Raw genomic sequence first — 24,985 nt, 5'->3', positions numbered from 1 at the left:
TGTGAAATAACGTCGAAAAATACTCTAAAAATTAAACGAATAAAGTATATTTCAATATTATATCATTACATAATTAGTATTTCAAATCAAAAATTTTAAGATCATTACTAAATTTGTTATAACAATTTATTTGATTAGTATAATTATTTTAAATACTGTTTGTTTCATCTGTAGTTTCTATACAAATATATTTTTTACGAAACAAAAACATCAAATAATTAATATTAATCTATTGTTACTGATTATAAGTCCGATGATGTGTCTGACGTGAATGACTTTTTTTTTATTCCTCATAAATACATGAATATGTATGTAAAAGCTTATTAGGCATATTCAAATATGCTTAGTTATTATATACTAAGAAATATATTCGGTTTCACTACTAATTTAATAACAATGACCGTTAAATTTAGTCCATTTTTTAGGCAACAGTGTGAACTATTCTGGCTTACTGTTATTAAATAATATATGTTTGTTTCATTCAATTTCATCGAGATTTTGCTACTGAACACATTTGTGATAACTAAAGTGATATTCGATCATTCATTCGGTATTACATACAGACATATGCGGCTATAAACTTTATATTCGATATTATGTTTTGCTGTAATAAAAATAATAATTTATCTTCAAAAATATTAACAAACTCAAAATCTGTAAAAATGGTACTTCAAGAAAAACGAAAAAATATCGTTTCCAATTTTAGAAATAGAAAATATTGTACCTCAAAGAAAAACATGGAACGAGCTCTTAAAAATAAAGCTTTAACTATCCAATCTAGCAAACCAGTATTTACAAGTAATCGGTGAACACACAAAAAAATACGCATTAAATATAATTATATTTGTTTTTAAGTCATTTAAGTATAGTACAGTACAGTAACAGCCTGTTAATGCCCCACGGCTGGGTTAAGGCCTCCTTTCCCTTTATCAGGAGAAGGTTTATAGCTTATTCCACCACGCTGCTCTAATGCGGGTTATTAATATGTATATAAATAATAATATTGATTATTCTAAAGAAAATAGTTTATATACTGTTTGTTTCATCTGTAGTTTCTATACAAATATATTTTTTACGAAACAAAAACATCAAATAATTAATATTAATCTATTGTTACTGATTATAAGTCCGATGATGTGTCTGACGTGAATGACTTTTTTTTTATTCCTCATAAATACATGAATATGTATGTAAAAGCTTAACTATCCAATCTAGTAGAATACACATGTGACATAATTTCAATGAAATTAGAGACATGCAGGTTTCCTTACGATGTTTTCCATCACCGTCAAGCACGAGATGAATTATAATCACAAATTAAGCACATGAAAATTCAGTGGTGCTTGCCTGGGTTTGAACCCACGATCATCGGTTAAGATTTATGCGTTCTAACCACTAGACCATCTCGGCTTTTCATTTAAGTATAACGACTATTAAATTAAAACACATCAATTCACAGTAAGTTTCTATAAAACTGAATGAAAATTATATTTAATATATATATATATATATATATATATATATATATATATATATATATATATATATATATATATATATATATATATATGCGAAATAAGTTAAATATAATTATACTCATTTCACACAAAAAATAAGATTTGTTTTTCTTGAAATACTATACATGCATTTGGCACAGGACACCTCGACATAGTTGCTTAATTAGTTTGAACTTCACAACTTTCAAGGTTCGACGTGTTGGTGAATGGCGGAGGTGCAGTTACGCTGCAGTTCCAGAGATCACCATTCAAGCCGCTTCGGAAGACAGTCTTCGTACCATGGAACCAAATAGTTGTATTACCACCCGTGCAAATGGAGCTAAGCGATGACAGCATCAAAGTACCTACGCCGAGGTATGCAAAAACGATAAAAATTGCTAGTTTTCTTTTTAAAATTAACCTCATTATATTTCCATGTTTAATATCCTCAAAAAAATTTGTTCTATCTACTCCTAAACCAAATAGAATTTCGATAAGGTTAATCATTACAATTAGCTTAATCATTAATATAGAAAAAAAAATCAAGTATTTATTGCTTATATGTCTTAAAAAAATAATAAAAATCTGACGCAAAATTAACTCTTTCTTGAATCCTACTTCAGAGCACCACCTCGATTGGATTGGTCACCTATGCCCCAATGGTGGGAATCGGAAATTCCACCATGTAGTGCGCACGATCACGAACGCCTAAGACCTGAGGTAGTCGCAATGCCAGCGCTTGCTGCACCAGCCGTTTCATCTCCCACGACATCGACCGTCATATATCCTGAAGCACAGGTGAACAATTTATAGGACTTATTATTTATTAGGACGCATTTATTATTTATTTACTTTACGTTTTATTCCATTTGACAAGTTTTTTTAGGTTAGATATTTAATAAAAAAATGTTTACAGATTGTAAGCGAATCTATTGGAATACCAGGATCGTCTGTGAAGCTAACCTATCGCTCATCACAAGCAGCTGGCTACTTATCTTGTGTACACATCCAATTGACCCGAAGAGTGGTACCGGCCTCTCTCACTCGAGTTCATGTACGTGTCGAAATTGAGGGCTCTCTACACACTCACACTTACGAAGCGGATCCTGACTTGACTCATGTATTTGCTTGGAATAAGAGAAATGTTTATAAACAAAAGGTATGTTATAATTTTATTCAAAAATTATCATTATATTTACAAAAATAATAATTAATAAACAACTATATAAAACTATACATCCACAGGTTCTGGCTTAATTATCTAATACATTTTTCATTTACCAACTTAATGAAAATATATGAAATAAAATCTATAGAAAAATAAATTAACTGTAAGCGATGTATATAAAATTCTTTTTAATAATTTTCATCAGGTATATGGTCAAGCTCAAGCCAAAATCTCTATCGGATATGAATACACAACATGTTCGGCGGTAGTGTGGGAAACACAAACAGCAACTTTAACTGGCTTCGATGTTGATATTTCTGATATTGGTGGATGGGGTCTGGATATACATCATCATTATAACTTTCACGAAGGCATACTACAGAAAGGAGATGGTGCCTTGTTGCATCTGAAACAGTATCCAAGAACTGTTCAGGTATAATTAAAATAATATGGAAACGAAGTTACGATTCCAAACATTATGATATCGATTTGGAATAAGAATTTAAATCTTGTAATCAAAATCTTTAATTTACTTGTAGGTTGTAATGGGCACAGGTTTACAAAGATCCTTAAATTGCCCCGATCATTGTAATGGCAAAGCGGCTGATTCGCGACTCTTAACACCTACTGCACTCACTTCGGGGCCCGATGGATCTTTGTATGTCGGGGACTTTAATCTTGTGCGTAGGATTACTCCGGAAGGTGTGGTTACCACTGTACTTCAATTGGAGTAAGTAATTTATACATATACTTTATGTAAAATAGGCAAAAATCTTTTATTAAGGCATTAAACACTATACAATACGTAAATTTCTTTTTTAATTTTAGTTTTTCTTATAATTTCAGAACAACACAAGTTGCATATCAATACTACATCTGCATATCACCAGCAGATGGATATCTCTACATATCAGATTCAGAAAGACATCAAGTCAGAAGAGTTGTAGTTCTTGATAAAGTTCGAGATCCTGCAATGAATTCTGAGCCTATTGTCGGAAATGGTGACCGTTGCGTGCCCGGTGATGATTCTAATTGCGGTGACGAAGGACCTGCTATTAATGCAAAGTTGGCCCACCCGAAAGGTAAAAAACTTATGTATTTCAAATTTTGACATCGCTTAAGTTATTGACATGTTTTATCACACCTACCTCATTGCTCGATTTTATAACTTTATTATTTTCATAGGTCTTGCTATAGCAGCAGATAGAACAATGTACATCGCAGATGGAACTAACATACGTGCTGTTGATCCAAGTGGTATTATCCACACTCTAGTCGGACATCATGGACATCACAATCATTGGTCGCCCGTACCTTGCCGTGGAGCTATACCACCATATGAAGCGCAGTTACAATGGCCCACTGGTGTTGCTTTATCACCCTTAGATGGATCTTTGTATTTTATAGACGACAGAATTATTTTGAAACTAACAGTTGACATGAAAATTAAAGTAGTCGCTGGTCAACCATCTCATTGTCGACTAGGAAGTGATGGTAAACCAATAGTTAAGCCAACAAATAGAACAAATGCTGAGTTTAGGGAAGATTCTAGTTTAGGCACTATTCTAGCCATAGCATTTGCACCCAGCGGCATTCTTTATGTAGCGGAATCTGATGCTAAAAAAACGAATACGATCAAGACAATTGATCCTTCTGGAAAAATTTTGCATTTTGCTGGAAAGGTACAAGAAAACTTTAAAGAACTTAGTTGTGAATGTAATACGTCTATTTCGGCGACCGTTGTCCCTGTAAATGTTCGTGAAGAAGGTGCAGGATGTCCTTGTCGACTGAGTGTTGCAGTAGGAGATGAGCCACCGACCAATACTGAAACGTTACTGTCATCGAATGCAAAATTCCAGACTATATCTGCTTTAGCTGTTACACCAGATGGCGTCCTTAACGTAGTCGATCAAGGTATCATTTCATTTAACTACTAAGATAATAATAATATTTTTATTCATAGTAAATAAGATTTATTAAAAAAAAATTTGTTTACTTAAACAGGTTCACTGCATATTTTGGCACTGAAACATTACTTACCATCTCATGATGAAAATGGTGAATTCCGAATACCTTATCCTCCTACGTCAGAAATTTACGTTTTTAATCGCTATGGACAACATATTACGACGAAAGACTTAACTTCAGGAAAGACTAGATACTCATTTTTGTATTCTAAAAATACTAGTTTTGGAAAATTATCAACGGTTACTGATGCATCGGGTAATAAAATTCAATTATTGAGAGACTACAGCAACATTGTTAGTTCCATCGAAAATACACAAGACCATAAGCTCGAACTAAAAGTATCCGGAATTGGCTACTTAACGAAAATAACAGAAAAGGGAACATCAGAAATAGAATTAGATTATGACGCAAATACTGGCTTACTTAATAGTCGTTCAGGGGTATGTATTAATATTATTTCATTTAATATTTGTTTAGAAACCAAGTTTACTTAATTGAATTTAAAAACTATTTTCTTGCTTTACAGGCTGGTGATACAGTTATTTACAATTATGACGAACTGGGACGAGTGACGAAAATTATTATGCCTTCAGGAGAACAAGTTCATATAACCTCAGGTCTTGCTAAAAATTACGGTCTTGCAGTTACTGTATCAAATCCAACAAGCAATATTCCAGTGGGCGTATCAAAGAAATGTGAATACGTGCTGCACGGACAATCTTTTAAACAAATAACTATTAACAATGGAAAACAAATAACAGAAGGACGCATTTTTACTAATAATACTTTGGTTATTGATACTCCGTGGTCAGGTAAATTCGAGAGTGTAGCTGCTGCAAAACACCCATTGCTCGAAGCTGCCTTACCAATTGAAGCTGAAATGTTACACATGTGGTCACACCAGACAACAACATTTGGCGATGGATTAATAAATAATATGTACTCATTGTATACTTTAGTAGGTGACGTACGAAACCCACAACAAACTCTTAATCGAGAAATATGGGTAAATGATTCGAGAGTTCTAATAATTGAATTTGATCAATTTAAAAGCAAGGAAACATTCTTTAATGCAGATCGAATACCTCTGTTTACGATTGCCTACGATGTAGCTGGTTTACCATTGTCTTTCACGCCTCATGGAGCTGGAGTACCTCTCAACATTTCTTATGACAGGTTTTATAGAATAAATGGCTGGAAATGGGGTGTCAGTGAAGAGTCATATAGTTATGACCCACACGGAATGCTATCAGAAATAACAAGCCCTCAAGATGGTACTAAATTTATTTATTATAATGAAGGAAATCTTGTTTCCAAAATTACTTTAGCAAGCCAGAGGCATTTCAAGTATTCATACGATGGAGGCGGTGGACTGACTCATGTTATTCTACCATCGGCATCAAACCATTCATTTAGTGTTCAGCCGTCTATTGGATTTTTGCGTGTTACATACACACCCCCAGGCTCAGCAAAGAAATATTTGCAACACTATTCCCACACGGGTGAACTTTTACAAACAGTTTTCCCAGGTGATGGTGCTCGTATAATATATCGTTATTTCACAACGAATAAAATATCTGAAGTTGTTCATGGTGACGGTCAAACTCAAATTCACTACTCCGAGAACAGTGGACTACCATCTGAAATATTACATGTGGATCGGGATGTTGACTACCGTTGGGAATCTACCTACGCAGGTGGTTTACTTGTAGAAGAAAGACTTGATTATGGAGCTAAAACTGGTTTAAGTAACGCAAAGATAATATATGAATATGACAATAACTACAGAATAACATCCGTGCAAGGCCGCATTGGTGGTCAAACTCTCATTCCACACCATATTATTTATAATATTAAAACAGGTGCCCCTGAAATTTTAGGACAATTCACAGTTTCTAAACAGAAATGGAATGAAACTTCCGTCTATGACGGCATTGCAATGTTCTCAAGAACATTAAATGACCAATTCCTTGAAAAAGAAATTGCTGTTAACATTCACAGAATGGAAGTATTCAGAATGGAATTCGCTTATGACAGACACGGTAGAATATCACAAACGCGGACACACACAAGAAATGTAGGAGTTAACACTTACACAAACGTAAAGAATTACACTTGGGATTGTGATGGTCAATTGACTGGCGTAGAAGCGCAGGAACCATGGGGCTTTAGATACGATGATAATGGAAACATGTTGTCATTAACATATAGGGGAAATACTATACCAATGGAGTACAATGACATGGATCGCATTATAAAATTCGGTGAAGGACAATACCGTTATGATAGTCGAGGACTTGTTTCTCAAAACGCACGGGAGGAGAGATTCCAGTACAACGCAAAGGGCTTACTGATACGGGCAACAAAGCGAGGAAGATTTGATGTCCGATACTATTACGACCATCTTGATAGGTAAAGTTTTGGTTATAACTATTTCTTATTTGTAACTTCACAAAACCAATCTGATTGACATTTTATATTAAAATCAATTTTAAGCAACAACTTGTGGCAATGTTGTGTTGTTGTGCATAAGTTGCGGCGTATTTTACATATTAGTTCAATAATTTACTTGTTATTAGAGCAAGAAGATCTAATTATAAGGAATATTAAATAATTATGAATGAATTCGTGTTTTACAGACTTTCCACGAGAAAAGACAATTTCGGAAATGTGACCCAATTTTTCTATACAAATAAAGAAAAACCTCATGAAGTCAGCCATATTTACTCACCACGCGAAAATCGATTTATGACGCTTGTTTATGATGACAGAGGTCATCTCATTTATACCCAGGTACATGTATATATTACACTACAATTTGATCATGTACAAAATATAAAAACAATGCTAATTTTTATTTTACTTTTAGGTCGCTCGTCATAAATATTATATTGCTACTGATCAATGTGGAACTCCGGTAATGGTATTCAATCAATATGGAGAAGGCATTCGCGAAATAATGAGATCACCTTATGGCCATATTGTTTATGATTCCAATCCATACTTATACCTACCTGTAGACTTTTGTGGTGGTCTACTCGATCAAGTAACGTCACTTGTCCATATGGCAAACGGAAAAGTTTATGATCCTCTTATTGGACAATGGATGTCGCCCCTTTGGGAAAATCTTATTGAAAGAATACACAATCCTACTCAGCTACATCTGTATAGATTTAATGGAAATGATCCTATAAATGTGAGACCGCAAAACAAAAAACCAGCAGGTAATTTTTATTTTATTTTCTTTTTGAGCAAACTCATCTGTTTAACATAAGACAAAACTCACAATTGGAATACTTTTTTTTACTCTACAGATCATTTATCTTGGCTGGCCCTACTAGGCTATGATACCAAAAGCCTAGCACCACAACTATATCCTGATGAATTGCCTGGTGGTTCAATATTGCCAAGCATACCTCGCGGTCGCCCAGTTTGGGGTACTGCTCCTGTTGATGGCGGACCAGGAGTTCCTTCTGCTATGTCTTTACTACCGAGCGTCACGATCGAGTCCGGATTTTTATCGCATATGTCTAACAAGAGAATTGCTGATTTTAGAAGCCTTTCTATACCAGCTATGTCTGCACTAAAATCTGACGCACTTAACCTTGCACCTAAAAGAATCGGTTCGGACTCGGAACCACCTTTCGGACGTGGTATACTGATATCACGAAACTCACGAGGTCGCGCAGTAGTTACTACTGTACCCTCTGCTAACGCTATTTATAGAGACGTGTACACCTCTGTATTCAATCGGTCACATTTATTACCCTTCTCTTTCGTCGTTCACGGGGACCAGCAAGATGTATTTTACTTTGTAAAAGAAGATACTTGGCGCGCAGCTGACGATAAACAACAACTGAAACGTATGCAAGGAAAATTAAACGTCACCTTCCACGAAGTGGCCGAAGGTGGTCGATCCTACGCAGATGTTAAGATACACGGACAGACGAGCATCGTTAATCTACGTTACGGTACCAGCGCCGAAAGAGAGAAGCAACGGCTGTTGCATCACGCGCGAGCGTCTGCTATACGAAAAGCTTGGCACAGAGAGCGTGAAGCTCTACGCGCAGGACTAGGCGGTTCGCTCGACTGGTCGGCGGCGGAGCTGGACGAGATACAGAAGGCGGGATCGGCTGCGGGATATGAGGGCGAGTACGTGCACGACGTGGCGCGCTACCCGGAACTGGCCGAGGACCCGTACAACGTGCGCTTCGTGAAGAAGCGGTCGGACCGCGCGGAGCGGCGGCGACGGAAGCGCGAGGACTGCCGCGCGCCGTGGTGGCTCGCCTGGGACGACCTCTGCTAGTGACGTGTCGCCATCCATATGCCAAATCGTGTGAATGTAAATCGATGTGTGTGAATGGTGATGGACGATCGTGTGTATGAGTGAAATATATTTTGTAAATAGTCTCTATTAATTGTTAATTGTTGATGTATGTATGTACGGTAGATGCGAATCCCTATCGCTGTGTAAATATTAAATTTTAATTTGCAGGGAGAGAATGGACCTTTTGAGAGGACTGATATAAAATAAATGTAATGTATGTAAAAATAAGACGATCTATGTGAATATGAAATTATTTATACTTATTTATCGGTAAAAAGCTTCAATTGTGTCCAATGTTCTTATAAAATTTAGATGAAGACTATTTGAAAGAATAATAAAAAAGCATACTTTTTTAACCAAATCAATGTGTAGTTTTAAATATGTCCTTCACCTTCAACTAAATAGAAAAAATAATAATAACGGTATTCGTATGAAATACGTACCCTTCTTTTTTGTAATTAAGACAAAATTTAAGCATCAATTGATATTTCTACGAATTATAAAAAATAACAATATTTTTACCACACCATAAAATTGTCAAAGGTCAAATAAAAAAATTGATCGTTTGACAACTTAATCAGATTATTTGATTAATTAAGGTGTTTCACGAGAGCACGTATAAATAATAAAACAAAAGCTTGTGTAAAAGTTATTTATTCGAAACGTCAATCTTTGAACAACGTACTCGAGTTAATTTTTACAATATCAATTTATACATAAATCCAAGTCAACGCATTCATATAAATTTTATTATACAACGTCATAAGCGTAACATCGCTTACAACTATCAATTATATTTACAATCTACAATTAATCGAAGTACTTATGTTGACACTAGAAAACTATACAGTTGAATGACAAAATTGGATTATTTGTATAAAAAATCTTTATTAAAATATATATACAATTTATTATAATATCTTATAATAGACAATTTACATTCGGATAAAGTTCTGAGTTTATTTAAAAAAAAAAAAAACCCTACATATTGAGCTATATGTCCATAAACAAATGAGATCAACAATACGCACGATTATTTAGCTACGTTGTAGATATTGCTTTAATATTAACAGCAACATTGTCAAACAAATTATTTTAACGTCATACTTGTATGTCACGTTGTTATGAAACAACACTATTAACACTTGATATCTGTATATATACAATGATAGTGTAAAAATATAATTATTCAATAAATTCTTATATTTCAAGCTTTAATCATTGACATAATATAGTAACGAAATTGTGTGCGTTTTATTTATTAACAATAAAAAATAATGTTTTATATAAACAGTACATTTAAATGTACCTATTGAGTGTTTATATTTGGATATTGCCTGCAGTTTTGCACGCACCGTTGTTCAAGTGAGCCAGAACTCAACAATTTTATTTCGATTGATTTATCTAGACAAGTTCATGCAATATAAAATGTCAATTAAAAATATTAATTTTAGTCAATTATGTCACGGCCTTATCGGCTAGAAATTATAAAACATGCTTGGTCTATATTATGTAGGAAAATAATCTATTTTAATATTCGTCTAGCTCCAATTAGAATAATACATATCCAAACGGACATAACCCAGAAACAGTAAAAATAAATTCCTGTGAAATAATAATACATTACCATTATATGAAATAAAGTTTACATTTGCACATAAATTCTATGTTGTTTATCTGAAGTCTATTAAACCGTGTCATCATTACAAATTTAAAATAAGCTATTTAATTGACTTTAATAGATATAATACAGAATTAGTTGCAATATAGTCAAATTGATCACACATTCATCATTTACGTCCATTTGCTTCAAGGTCAATATTAAAGCGAAAAACCGTAAAAAGAGAGGCTACGTCTAAAAACTCAATTAAATTTTATATAATTTGCGGTTTTTTATTACATTTAAAACGTGAACTAAGGACAAAATTACTATTCAATAAATGAATTATAAAATATATATATATAATATAATATTCATTTTAAAAATCATTAAGAATCGTTTATTGAGTAATATCGATAGGTTTTCTAAAAAAAAAAATGTATAGATATTCATATTTTTGAAAAACTTGAATAACACTAAATATAGCTGTGGCCCGATTTGAATAAACCTGTTTTAAATACAAAAATCTTCGATGTTTAAATCACAATTAAAATCAGTTTTATCGCAAATAACATTATGAATTCTTATAATATTATCAATCCCTTTATAAAGCTAAATATGCCTTAAATTTAAACGATTGTAGCATTCAATAGGTACTAATTGAACACATAGCAAAACTTAACATCCGAAGCAACTTTCATTCTTTCAAACTGCCATCCTTTGATGAATTGAGTATATAACATATTTACATATTAATTACATTGTACTTCATTTTATTCACATATAAAGATAAATACAGTTTATTAAGACGCCATTCATATATAAAAATGAAATTAAATATCTATGTCATTTTACAGAGTGAATAGTAATATATAAAATAAATTGAACAATTAGCGTAGAGAATATAAATGTGAGTTATTAAACTGTTTCTACCTTTATATAAAATTGCGCGCGCAGCAACTATAATACTGATTTAGCATAAACAAATAAACATAACAACACTAACCGTCATCCATTACATATTTCATTACATTAAGTACAATATCTTCAATTTTATTTCAACGTGAAGGCATTTTATTTACGTTAAATTATCAGTATTTACAAACGCAGCGACAATTTTACAATTTCACATAAAAATAACTAATAATTTACAATCATTTCAAACATTTCTAACAAGATATAAAATCTTTTCATTATAATAATTGGATTTCTCGAATGTTCTACATTTAAATAACGCTTACAATTTAGTCGTACCTGTCATGATCCAATTAAAACACGCATTTTATTAAAATTATATCGATTACTTTTATAAATTATTTGTGACTCAAATATATAATATTATACATACATACATGATTATGATAATGTATATGGCAAAAAAAAACGATGAACTACACGATTACAAACTTTCAGAATTCATTTCAATAAATTTTCTGTGAATTTATATTAATAACATTCTGAATTTTCGATAGTCCAACATTACACACCCTTCAGTCTCAGTGGGAAACTCATGGTAACGTTACGTATTTGAGTTTTTAGTAAACGAATATCATTTGAAAGTCCATTTCTTTCTCTATTATATACTCTGCTAGAATCGCATATTGCACGCAGATTAACTCCACTTGGTCACTAAAATAATATACAAATTTCTTCTAATATATGCAAATATTTACACTTCATTTTACTAAATCGGCAGTGAAATAGAGTTTTAGCATCTACTATGAACTATCAGGATTTGATTTCCGTCGTACTTGATGCGTATTTAGAGTCTGCGCTTGCGTTTGGGTTATAAATTGCGTGGTACCTGAAATGATTACATATATTTGATATTTATTAATTCGTGATACATTTCGATACTTGTTAATTGGTATAATGAATATGAGTTATTCCTTTTACCAGACATGAAAACTAAGATGTTATATCCTTCGTGACTGTCACAACACTGACACTTTAGATATTTAAATTTAAAAAAAATCACGTCATGTATGGCCAGTCCCACATATCCCTCACCTCGTGTGGGGGAAGCACGTAAATGTGTTTTGCCAGCGAAAAAAAGGCGGACATGCAAATGGGTCACATGATGGTAAGAGGTCACCACCGCCCATAGACATTGGCGATGTAAAAAATATTAACCATTCCTTACATCGCCAAATCGCCCCCAACCGTAGGAATAAAAATGTTATGTCCCTTGAGCCTGTAGTTACACTGGTTCACTCAGCCTTCAAACCGGAGAACGCAACAATATTAAGTATTGCTGGTTGACGGTAGAATATCCGATGAGTGGGTGGGACCTAGCCAGACAAATGGTTTAATCCGAGTGATCCCTAAATTTGGTTAGCTAGGAAATAAAGAATGCTAAAGTATCGGTGTAGTGTGGCGCCACACGTACCGGCGGCGGGCGGCGGCGCGCGGGGCGCGGGGCGCGCGGGGCGCGGCGGGCGCGGCGCGCGCACCACCTGCACGGCGCCGCCGCGTACGCCGCTCTTCACTCCGCCCGACATCAGTTGCGCTGCGATAGCAAAAATATATTCATTTTATTAATAAAACTATGTTTTTTATTATTTATTTATTGAATACTCTATTGCACAACTTCTAAATAACAGATGGCATAAGAGTAAATAAAAACAACAAATGGTGCGCAAAGGCAGTCTTATAGCGATCTCTCACAGACAACCTTTGGTGGATGATTTTTTGTAAGAGAACGTGTAAGTTTTATATTTTACTCCATTTTTATTCATTCTATTTTAACTTTCGATATATCACGTCGGTCGTACGTCATGCGAGGCCCTATTTTTTTCTTAAAAATCACTACTAACCAAATATAATACAGTAGGGTTTACATAAATGTATGTCGGTGTATCTGTTTGATTTTAATAGACTTTTATACAATACAATTTGTCGTAACTCGGCAATAGATGACGCTGCATCATATTAACTCCTACACCATTCAATCGATCGCCTTGACAATTGTCATATACATATACCAAGACGTCTGCTGAATTTTACTAGCAATATATAAAAAATGTATATAAATAATCTAAAGATCTTGTTGATAAAAAATACTAACCGATAGGCAAAGATAGCACCGAAGGTTGATTAGTGAGTACCACGGAGGTAGTGGGGGGAACCGACACCAACAGGCCGCTCGACGAACCGGAGACGTTCAAAGACAGAGATATCGGTGCCGACAGTCCCGGTATTTGTACTTGAACGTTCTGTAAGCCCTGAATACTTTGTAAGCCTTGGAGCGATGTTAAACTGAGACCCTGAAATCAAAATATTCATTTTTTATAATTTATTGCACACAATTTACAAACCTACTAAAGAACAAGCAGTACATATTACATATAGTATACAAAGGCGGCCTTATCACTTAAAGTGATATATTCCAACTTCTATAAAAAAAAATGTGGTTTTTTTAGCCAGGAACAGGATTTTTAGGTAATCGGACGTAGTGTGCTAACAAATTATACTTAAAGTTTATTGAATAATTATAAACTTAATAAAAATACGAACCATACCAACACACATACTCTTATATAGATATGTACATGTACATTTATACTTAAAGTAATAAATATTCGATGGTTTTTTTATTATTTACAGTAAATAAATTATTAATAATAATATCCTGGGACAATTTTCACACACGGCCATCTGATTCCAAATTAAGCTTGTACAAAGCTTGTGCTATGGAAACCAGACAACTGATATACTACATATACTATTTTTCTTTTGTAAATACATACTTATATAGATAATTACACCCAGACTCAGGACAAATAGACATGTTCATGCACACAAATGTCAGTCCTGGGTGGGAATCGAACCCACAACCTTCGGCGTGAAAAGGCAAGTATCTACCAACCACGCCAACCGGCTCGTCATTATATTAATTATTATTATAAAGATAGCCTTCACAAATGAGTAACTTTATTTTATTTTAACACATCGAACAATCTAAATAAAGTGAGTTGGTGAGGATCACAAAACGTACATCTTTTGACACGTTTGATATCGTAAGAACTACAAGACATTACCTGTAAATGGCACACGGGTTGTGGTTGCGGTTGCGGCTGCGGCTGAGGTTGCGGTGGTGGCTGCGGCTGCGGTTGCGAAGGTGGTGTGGCCGAGGGTTCCGGACCCATAAGTCTTTCTAACAATGCGCTCTCACTACTTGAAACGTTCGTGGAATCATTTTCACGAGTGTAGCTCATGACCTTGAAATTAGATATAAAACATTTTCAGTTTTTTTTTAAGTTTGTTATTTAATCTTCACTTATACCAGAAGGTTATATTAAATATAATAGAACTTCACAGTTTCACGCGCTTTAAATGCGGCGCCGGCGATGGACACGGTGCGCGACAGCAGCTTGTGCGAGTCCAGCGCGTCGGCGCTCGCGTGCGTCATGGGGCCGGCGCGCTGTGCGGCAGGTTCGGGCTCGTGCACCGGTAAGGAGCGTAGTACCTGCGTGTAGGTGGGCGCGGTGTGCGCGGCGCTGGAGGCGAGCAGGCGCGCGCCGGCGATGGACACGGTGCGCGACAGCAGCTTGTGCGAGTCCAGCGCGTCGGCGCTCGCGTGCGTCATGGGGCCGGCGCGCTGTGCGGCAGGTTCGGGCTCGTGCACCGGTAAGGAGCGTAGTACCTGCGTGTAGGTGGGCGCGGTGTGCGCGGCGCTGGAGGCGAGCAGGCGCGCGCCGGCGATGGACACGGTGCGCGACAGCAGCTTGTGCGAGTCCAGCGCGTCGGCGCTCGCGTGCGTCATGGCGGCCGGCGCGCTGTTTAACAAGTTCAGGATGGTGGCGTTGCTGCTCGCCGTGCTCACTACCGCCTTCGCTGCGTTCTGACTCGCCGCTGTGGAGAAATAAGTTTTTAGCCCGCTAGTATTGGGTTAAAATACAAAAATCGAAATCAAAGTATACTTTTTTAAGTATGCTCTTCAAATACTTTTGTAACAACAAGTAAAGTTACCACCGGTTCAGAATGTGGATTCTAACCGTGACGAACTGGTAATAAGCTCGACAGTTGCTCGAATACCTACGTATTCGAGCAACAGTAACAGCCTGTTAATGTCCCACTGCTGGGCTAAGGCCTCCTCTCCCTTTTGAGGAGAAGGTTTGGAGCTTATTCCACCAAGCTGCTCCAATGCGGGTTGGTAGAATACACATGTGGCATAATTTCAATGAAATTAGAGACATGCAGGTTTCCTCACGATGTATTCCTTCACGGTCAAGCACGAGATGAATTATAAACACAAATTAAATTAAGCACATGAAAATTCAGTGGTGCTTGCCCGGGTTTGAACCCACGATCATCGGTTAAGATTCACGCGTTCTAACCACTAGGCCATCTCGGCTTATACGTATATACGATCATTATTCACAACTACAATTAAATATTATAATAACACCATAGTCACCTTGTTGAAACTGTTGCGCTGAATTCATTAAACTAGTGACGAGGGCGTTTATGGCCGGATTTGTTGATCTTGGTTTTGTTATTGTCGCTTTTTGCTGAGTGGTCGTTGTATTCGTGTATTGTATACTCTGTACCTGAAAATATATATAAATATTAAAATATAATTATTCTGAATAACTTAATTTTTTAATTTGGAAATTATGGTACCGCGTTTTATTCATTGCCATTATTCGATCGTATTGATAGGATTTTTTATTCTGTTCTAATGTTATCACACCACTAAGTAAAGCGCTGCAACTTCTGCGATGCAGCTGCTGCTTCTATATACTGAACACGCTTGTCAAAAATATTACAAGCTTATATATGTTGAACTTAATAAATCAGATATAGTTGACATACCTGTGATGTTCCGGCGGAAGACATGAGTGGATGTTGTATGTGTATGATGGCGGATTGCATCTTTTGAGGATTAAGTGGTTGTGGCGGATTAGTTAACTGTTGCGCTAGTAATTGATTTGTTGAAGCCTGGGGAAGACATCCAATATTTTTTAATTATATTCTTACTGAATTTGAAATTTGAAAAAAAAAAATTAAAAAATGAAATTTAAAAAAAAAACTATCGACCGGTTTTTATACGGTTTTTACCAATAAAAAGGAGTGATTCATGAAGTCGGTAGGTGTCTTAATAAAATATTAATTTATATATATGAATCGTCCTACCTGTGGTGACAACCGCGGTGTAGTAGGTGAGGGCTGCTGTTTCAAGGCCGTTTCAACGGCAACATTGGCCGCCACATTAACAACGTTGCCCATGGTACCAACAGTCCCCACTGTACCCACTGGCCCCAATGTGCCTACTGTGCTCACTGCTCCCACTGTGCCCACTGTACCCACGCTACCCACAGACCCCACTGTCCCCACAGTTCCGACAACTGTACCAACTGCAGTTACATTTCCAACATTTCCAACTTGCTGCAGCTGAGCCTGCTATTTAAAAGTAAAAAAAAAAACGTATTATTAACGTATTTAATGAATCTGTATAAATTAAATACATTGGTCACCGTATGTATTTTAGATAATCATTATCGATTACATTTGACAATTTATTATTGTAATAAATCTTGAAAAATATCAATTATCAAACGTCCACACGAAGAAATAGTGGGTTGCAAATTGTCTTTTAGGATGGCAATAAATAAACCGGAGGGTGTACATTTATTTCTTATTGTTTTTATTATGACGTTCTATCTATGACTCTCGGCCCCTTAAGAGGACCCAAGTAAGTATTGGTAAATATTCATGAGAATCTTTCCTCATAATATTTTCTTTCACCACCTAGGATAAGATAAATTATAAGCACGTGAAAATTAGTTATGCTTACTCGTTTAAAATTGAATCTATTTACTGTTTAATATAATAATTTCATTCATAATCAAATGTTCCAATACTTACCAATATGGGTAGCTGTCTCGCATTTGTATGAGCATTGGACGTCGCGGCTATTGCTGAGGTTCTGTAAAAACGTTTTTTTTTTTTTTTTATCGAAATATTTGCTACTGGAAACACAATTTGAAATATAATCTGTGCTAATGAACGAAACTTACACGACTGGTACTGTGGTTGCATGTGTTTGTACTGTGGAATTGTTCGCTTGTGCAGATCTCTGTTGCTGTAGTAGTAATTGTTGACCCTGCTGATATATATGTAAGTCCATTAATATAGATTGCAATCGTTATGTATTATTACTTATTCAAATAGTTACCATTTCTCTCATGCCTCCAGTGAATGAAACTCTTGGGAGCTGTCCAGGAACAATATGTTTTATCCGAACAGACTTTCTTCCTTCCTCTGTGAAAATCTCGGTGAATTGCTGTATATACTTATTTGCTTGCAGTCGTGAACCTGGAATAAAATATGTCTATCTATGTTAAAGGTTACATCAATATAAGAGTCTTACCTTTATTACCATTACTTTAATGGTAAAAACATATTAATGATTTAAAATAAATTTAAAAAATATTTTAGACAAATTATCATATAATATAATAATAAATAATTCGTCTATTCAAACATAATTAAGGCACTGATTTAATTCTACAGAGGATATTTTTTTAAGTAACGGAATTAAATAAATTTTAATCAGCTCCTTATAAATATTAAAATATGTACTATAATTGTCGATATTAACTATAACATAAACGATTAATAAAATTTCAACTTAAAATATACTGACCTAAAGTAAATCTACATGCTGCACCATTCCTCTCCCCCTCGACGTGGTCTCTGTCCACGTACAATTCTCCTAGGAACTCTTGGTCGGACGGTCGCTGTAGTATCGACAGCTTGATATGGAAGAAGCCGGCGCCGGCGTGCGGGGACGTCTTCTCGGTCTCCAGGATGTACTCCTCGACGAGCTGCGGCAGGCAGTCGGGCGTGGGGCGCGGCCGCTCGTACGCGCGCGCCAGGCGCAGCGGCCCGCTCGGCTCGGACGGCAGCGCCAGCGGTAGCGGCTCCATTTTCGGTGGTTCTATCGGCTTGAACACCTATAACGTGGAGTTGAACATTGTGATCTTGTTTATTTATTTGTTCAGGATTACCGACATGACATGCAGCAATAATTAGAAATTAACAGTATACGAATGAGGTCTAAGGATAAAAGTTGCCATACTTATAGGTAACCCCGTGCAAAATAGACACTTAGTGTCTTAAATAATAATAATTTTTTTTTAAACAATTTGGAAAAATCATAATCAAGTAGATTTAGTACTATAATACTACTAGAAACTATATAATAATTAAAGATAAAGTTTTATAGAAAAGTAAAAAAATACGGGTTTGTGGATACACATGTGCTAAATTATTATCTGATATTATCAAGCGGATTTCCGCACGACCTTTTCCTTCGCCACCACGAGATGAATATCTGGGTTTGAACTCGCAAGCATCGGTTAAGATTTACGTGTTCTATCCACTGGGCCATTTTTTCCGATGTAAATAGGTTTTTCTCAGTAATTTATCAATAATAGTAAAATAGTTTTAAGCAAGAAAACATATTTTTATGTAACTTGATTACCTCTGGTGGTTTCTTAGGAAACTTGGATGTGAGTCGCGTATGAGGCACGGATTGCCTGCTATTTTTTGCTCTTTGACGATGTATCAATTCCAATAACTCCAGTCCATGGAAATGAGTAAATTGATCCAATTTTCTTTTCCTATTAACAGCCACCTGTAATGAGTGAATAGCGCATACACTGTCGTGTAACACAGTCGTGTCAGAAAAACAGCGTTATCGGTTTTTAAGTTGGCAATAATTCTGATTGTGAAGACACACCACTACACTGTACAGATAAAACATAGAATAAAATTTCATGATTATTTTATAAAAAAACAATTATGATAAGCTAAAAACCTTAAAATAACCTTAAAAAAGTTGCTGTATTGTTTTAATGACTATTGCCTTTATGCTTTTTTCTCGTTATCAATGTGTTCAAATAAGATTATTTCCTATTAGCAATAACTACGGACATATATTGTACCTGCGAAAACCTTTTCGCTTGCCGTCGTATCCGCGGCGTGTTAAATAGTCTTGGGGCAGCGTGCAGCCTCGCAGCCAGGAGGCCGACCGCGGGTCTCGGCTCCAGACACAGCGGCGGAGCAGCGGCGTGCACCAGCGCTGCCTCCACGGCTTCCAGCGCGCCGCGTTCCTCGCCCGCCCAGCCGCATCGACCCCCAATACACATTGCGTCCGTTATTATGCTCTGTAATCAATGTACCAAAATTTATATGACGATTAAAGGATGAGACCTGATTATGTCTATTCAAATTTTCCTAATTTTAAACTCTTATAGTTTATTTATTCTCTATCACAATGGCTGCATGAAAGAGATGGCTGCTGGCGATAAGGCCGCCGTTGCACGCTTTTAAGATGTTTATTCCTTTGCTGTTTTAACATTTGGGTTCATTCTATTAATAAATAAAAATATATGATAATGATGAACATCCATGTTAAATATTTTACATACTTAATAAATGTAAAAGTTATGTTAAAATAATAAATAGGGCATTTTCTACTGTAGCCAAATATATATAGGTAATAAAAGAGCTCGGACATAATATTCATTGATTTCATGCAGAATAAATAAATCAGTTGTATAAGAATATTATATGTAGAATCTCAATTCAAAGCCCAACGTTAAATGGTTAACGGTAAACTGAACCATGACAGATTACAATCAACATGTTACAGATCAAACATGTTTTAATGGCATATTTGTTGTTTTTATTGTTTATTGTTTGTTTATTATGTTTCCTTAAAATTGGTACTACTACTAGATAGTAGACTTTAGTATACAATTCTTCAGCCAAAATAAATTGCAAAAAAAAATATTGATATTTCATATGGGGAGTTAATAAGGATAGCAGGTTTTGGAATCCTTTCAGATTAGTTCAAAGATTTCATACAACAGTAGTACTACCAATAACAAGTAGTAATGAACCACCACAAAGAACATTGACTGAGATATCATACTAGTCATATTATTTTAATTATGTAACAATAAAAATACCTGATTAGTAGGTCTTAAGAGCACATGATGTGTATCACATACAAAACTAGGATATGCCTGCCGATAGTCTCTTATTTGAGCTATAATGCAACCAGAATAAAAGAGACATGAGTGTTCAGACTCAAGAAGGTCAAGGAGCACTACTGGTAATTCTTCATTATCTATGTAACTTAATAGCTCTTCCTCTTCATATGGCCACCTTGGAGTTTCAATTAAAGTTTCATCTTGACTTGATGATGCCTACAAAAGAAGTATTGTATTACAGTCTACCAGATAATATTATATATTGTTTATGTAACAATTGTACACTTTGTGAAACAGTAAGAATATATTATTTTTTTACTGCAACCTACAAAGCAAGCACTACTGAAGTAAGCCATTTTATGTTTACTATATTATTGTATTATACTTTACTAACATTATAATAATGTGTGATTATAATAATTGTATTCAAAATCAAGATATATCTTTATAAGATAGCCAATTCATTATGTATTTTTTTTATTTATTTTTTTTAAATAATTTCATTTTGGCATGTTTATCACAAAATATTAGCATAATAGATATATCATTTGAACTATTTGGAGAAAAATTACTATTTTGAAAAGAATATTTTTCAATTTATACTTACATTTGCATCTGGAGGTTGAATGAGCTGAGTGTTTCCATTTACTTTTAACGAAAGAGAGTAACCTTTATTGCCAGGGTATAAATTAATTATTAATGTGTTTAGATTATATGTTGCTAATAACTTTTCCAATAGATAGGAAGTTGTCTTAAGCCCTTGCTGTAATTTTAATAAAAAGATATTAATTAAATTAAATATTATATAATATACTTTTAAGCTAGAATGTACCTATTATATACCTACTTTACTAGATATTTTAGTGTAACAAAAAACAAATATCTTTAAACAAATAAGGAGTATAAAATAGAAAAAAAACACATAGGATAATAAGCAATGTATCTAAACATTTTAACATATCTATATTTGAAATAGCTTTGAAGAATTTTAGGAATAATATGTTCATAGTATCTTATTTGACTACACATTATTATAAATTTGGACCTATTTTAAAAGCAACTCAATAGTACTTTTTATATTCCAAATATATATTTTTTATTATAATGGTATTTTTTTGGATGAATAATAACTATAGCCTCATTGATATTGAGCTTGTATAGATGATATTATATTATTTATAGTAAAAAACTCACATAGTTAGCCTGTGAAGATTCATCTCTACTGAGCTCATTGTAAAGTTCATGAAGATTTTTGAATAAATCAAACTTTTCTGCACTTTTGCCCGCTGAACTGACGGAATTCCTTTGAAACTTCATTCTAGAGTCATCAACAGATTCTGCTAGATGCATCTTTTCAAGAGTCCAAGTCATTTTATGATCTGAGGCACCACTGTCAAAGTGTGTTAGATTTGTATTCACATGTTTAGCCCGGTTAAGTATTACCTAAAATTAAAAAAAAAAAGTTATAATTTGTAACTGTTAAAAGCAAGTTATTGCTTTACTATAAAAATATTTGTAGAATTAATGTAACACTTACCTCTGCTTCCAATGCCGCGTGAATTAAACCATCCATAATGTCATTAATTAAAAAGAAATATGTAAGTGGCAGTAACGTTTTTAAATATATTATTTCATTTTAACAATTTAGGCTTGAGTATTAAGTCATGATTTATAGAAAACTAATACGCTTTATTTATGTTTCACACTGCATGACAGTAAAATAACATGTCCAATGTCCATCAACATTTTTGACAGTTCTGTGTTCTGTCGAAAATTGATAGCAATAGTGATTGCAGCCTTAAGCTTGTAGTTTACCGATTTTTTTACCGTAATTTTTGATGATATTAACATTCCGTACAATATAAAATGAATTAATTTTATTCTTAGTTATATTCATTAAAATATATAAATATATTTATAATTCATGTGTCTACAAAATAGTAAATATTAAAAATAACTTGCAAGAATACAAAAAAAAATATTAGAACTAAGCTTACTTCACTTTTGGTAAAAAATATTATATTATATATATATATATATATATATATATATTAATATATAATATATATATATATATATATATATATATATTAGTTTAATGTAAAATAATAATAATAATAATTAAATTTATTTAAAGTGCTCCACTTTAAAAAAAATAACCAATCGTTTTTATTAATTATTCGTGAGATATATTGTTAAAACCATTATTTACGAGTTGCAATACTGAGTAATTATTGTGAAAATTCAAATATAATTAACTTTTATTATTTAATTGAAAAATTATATTATTGCACTATCTTTAATTACAATAATAAGTAAATTGTAACAATGTTGTTTTCTAACATACCGCCTAAAAATCATTTACGAGTTGCAATTTCGAGTAACTGTAAATAATGGAATGAAATTAAAATCATGTACTAATTCGATTTAAGAAAATAATACTTATTTAAATAATAATTACGTTGAAAGAATTATCTGTATAAGCCTTTTTAATGGTCGTTAAAAAAATAGCTTAGTGTAAAACAATTATTTTACTTTTAACCCAAAACATTTCCTTATATAAAAATAATCACTCACTACATAAATTATCATTTATATAAAAATCCTACTTTATGGCTAAAAAATAAATTAGTAGTAATAATAATAATGTCCTCCAGACCGGTTTCGGCCACGGCGACCAATCTCAAGAGAGAATAGCTAACTGTGCAAATATAAAAGTAACAAATATTATGAATATATAATGCTTTTCATCATAAAACTAAGTTTAATAGTTTTACGAACAAGTAAGAAGATGTTTTTCTATGAGATATATTTTAACAGTATACATCTATATAGGAAAAAAAAAGAAATAGGAATGAATAGACCCAAGTGATTAATATAAACAATTTATTAACATTATTAGTTATCATTTGAAGCCATATGTCTTATTAAATTTGATATAAACTTATCAATTTTTCTTACATCTTGTTGGACTTCTGTTTTGTATTGAAGGCACTGAAAAATAAAAGTAAATGATAAATATATGTTATTGAATGATTATAAAATTATAAACATAAACACTGTAAAACTTTAAATATATTTTGAACTAAATTGAAAGAATAATACACAGTAATAATTATATATTTCCTGTATGATCTTATGATTGTATTGAATTATTTCAATTAATTAATCAAAAATTTGATAAAGACTGTCAATGTATCAAAACACTATTAGTACAAAAAAAATTTATTTAGAACAACAACGACAAATTTCATTCAAACTGGGATATTGTTATATTTTGCATATCATATTATCACAAACCATGTCAACATTTAGTTTGTGTTACATACTATTACAATTCATTTAAAATATTTCATTAAATACTTAAATGAATTACTTATTAATCAAATTTCATTACTTATTCAATTTTAAGATTAATTCTTAATTCATTGAAATGTCTAAGGTATATTTTTCAAACATGTATAAGTTTTTTTTGCTAATTTACCTTTTTGTTATCGGTGATTTTTACTAAAAATACTCCTTTTGAATGAGAATATTTAATACTGTAACGTGTGTTCAAAGGATCACTCAAATATAACATTTCCGCAGATTTTTCAAATTCTTCCCAGTTCGGTATGAAAGTCATCTTAAAATAATAAGATATAAATATATCGATATAATGTTATAAATATGGTATAAGGTTTAAATTAAGATTGTTAGAATCACAAGTTTTTATTTTTTATAACTTCGATAACTCGTCAAATCTATTTAACACGAAAATGACAGTTGTCATTTGCCAATTGCCAAATAAGATTTTGTCAATTGACATTGTCAATTGCCAGTAATAATTTTAAATTTACCCACTTATTTTTAATATGTTTATTTTAATAAAAAATGTAAAAAATACCTCATAATGAATATAAAAGGAACTAGTTGTAGAAAATGTCAAAAACCAATTTTAAGATGAAAATAGGTATATTAATTGTAATTCTGCAAGTTACGCATCTTACGCAAGATCTAACAAGATGATTAAATAATACGGTAAGATTAGACCACATGACGCTACTTTATTTTCAAATATGTTAAATTTCAAAGGTCTTTATTAACACTTAAATAATTATAACTAAGCCACTGCTTGTGACATCATGAAATGATAAAAAACAAGTTTCAATTATAACAATACCGAAACCTATGAAATCGTTACTTAAATAATATTTAGAAAATGTTGATGTATCACTGGATTAGATTATTAAGATTTTAGAAATGTGTCGTCTCTCCTAATATTTTATAAGACGAGCACTTGCTTAATTTTGACGGAAATGGGTAGTTTTATTATTGGCAATATTGTTGATTTGATAAAAAATTTAAAACCGATTTATCCATTTAGGAGCTACAATGCCACAGACACTAAAACTACAGATACAAGCGTTAAGCATACAA

At 33.4% G+C, this 24,985-nt stretch overlaps 3 protein-coding genes across 8 annotated transcripts in view; 1 reads left to right on the top strand and 2 right to left on the bottom strand.

The window, feature by feature from the left end:
- LOC126768237 (teneurin-a) overlaps positions 1–9,318 on the top strand; it is a 110,106-nt gene extending 100,788 nt beyond the window's left edge. For all 6 annotated transcript variants that reach the window (XM_050486221.1, XM_050486216.1, XM_050486217.1 and 3 more), the window contains 12 exons: positions 1,707–1,871; positions 2,120–2,294; positions 2,413–2,655; positions 2,870–3,097; positions 3,204–3,394; positions 3,511–3,746; positions 3,850–4,578; positions 4,669–5,072; positions 5,159–7,044; positions 7,272–7,425; positions 7,502–7,856; positions 7,947–9,318. In XM_050486221.1, the coding sequence (XP_050342178.1) occupies positions 1,707–1,871; positions 2,120–2,294; positions 2,413–2,655; positions 2,870–3,097; positions 3,204–3,394; positions 3,511–3,746; positions 3,850–4,578; positions 4,669–5,072; positions 5,159–7,044; positions 7,272–7,425; positions 7,502–7,856; positions 7,947–8,938 (5,758 nt within the window). In that variant the 3' untranslated portion in view covers positions 8,939–9,318. The remainder of the gene's footprint in view (positions 1–1,706; positions 1,872–2,119; positions 2,295–2,412; positions 2,656–2,869; positions 3,098–3,203; positions 3,395–3,510; positions 3,747–3,849; positions 4,579–4,668; positions 5,073–5,158; positions 7,045–7,271; positions 7,426–7,501; positions 7,857–7,946) is intronic.
- Positions 9,319–9,596: 278 nt separating this feature from the next.
- Positions 9,597–22,281, bottom strand: LOC126768245 (transcription factor SPT20 homolog-like 1). The gene is made up of 18 exons (XM_050486251.1): positions 22,104–22,281; positions 21,761–22,009; positions 21,174–21,329; positions 20,543–20,782; positions 19,514–19,735; positions 19,051–19,203; positions 18,211–18,520; positions 17,740–17,879; positions 17,582–17,667; positions 17,430–17,490; positions 16,698–16,964; positions 16,377–16,502; positions 15,979–16,111; positions 15,205–15,413; positions 14,600–14,779; positions 13,627–13,825; positions 12,949–13,068; positions 9,597–12,363 (listed from the first exon to the last, which is right to left on the bottom strand). The coding sequence occupies exons 1-18, from the start codon at positions 22,137–22,139 to the stop codon at positions 12,278–12,280; spliced, it is 2,973 nt and encodes a 990-aa protein (XP_050342208.1). The 5' UTR covers positions 22,140–22,281; the 3' UTR covers positions 9,597–12,277.
- A 1,154-nt stretch (positions 22,282–23,435) lies between these two features.
- Positions 23,436–24,329, bottom strand: LOC126768272 (signal recognition particle 9 kDa protein). The gene is made up of 2 exons (XM_050486288.1): positions 24,051–24,329; positions 23,436–23,560 (listed from the first exon to the last, which is right to left on the bottom strand). The coding sequence occupies exons 1-2, from the start codon at positions 24,189–24,191 to the stop codon at positions 23,465–23,467; spliced, it is 237 nt and encodes a 78-aa protein (XP_050342245.1). The 5' UTR covers positions 24,192–24,329; the 3' UTR covers positions 23,436–23,464.
- Between the last annotated feature and the right edge of the window lie 656 nt (positions 24,330–24,985).

This window comes from Nymphalis io, chromosome 4 (assembly GCF_905147045.1).
Source record: "Nymphalis io chromosome 4, ilAglIoxx1.1, whole genome shotgun sequence".
NCBI lineage: Eukaryota > Metazoa > Arthropoda > Insecta > Lepidoptera > Nymphalidae > Nymphalis > Nymphalis io.
Note: the sequence above shows the minus strand (reverse complement) of the source record. Positions and strands in the feature narration are given on the sequence as shown.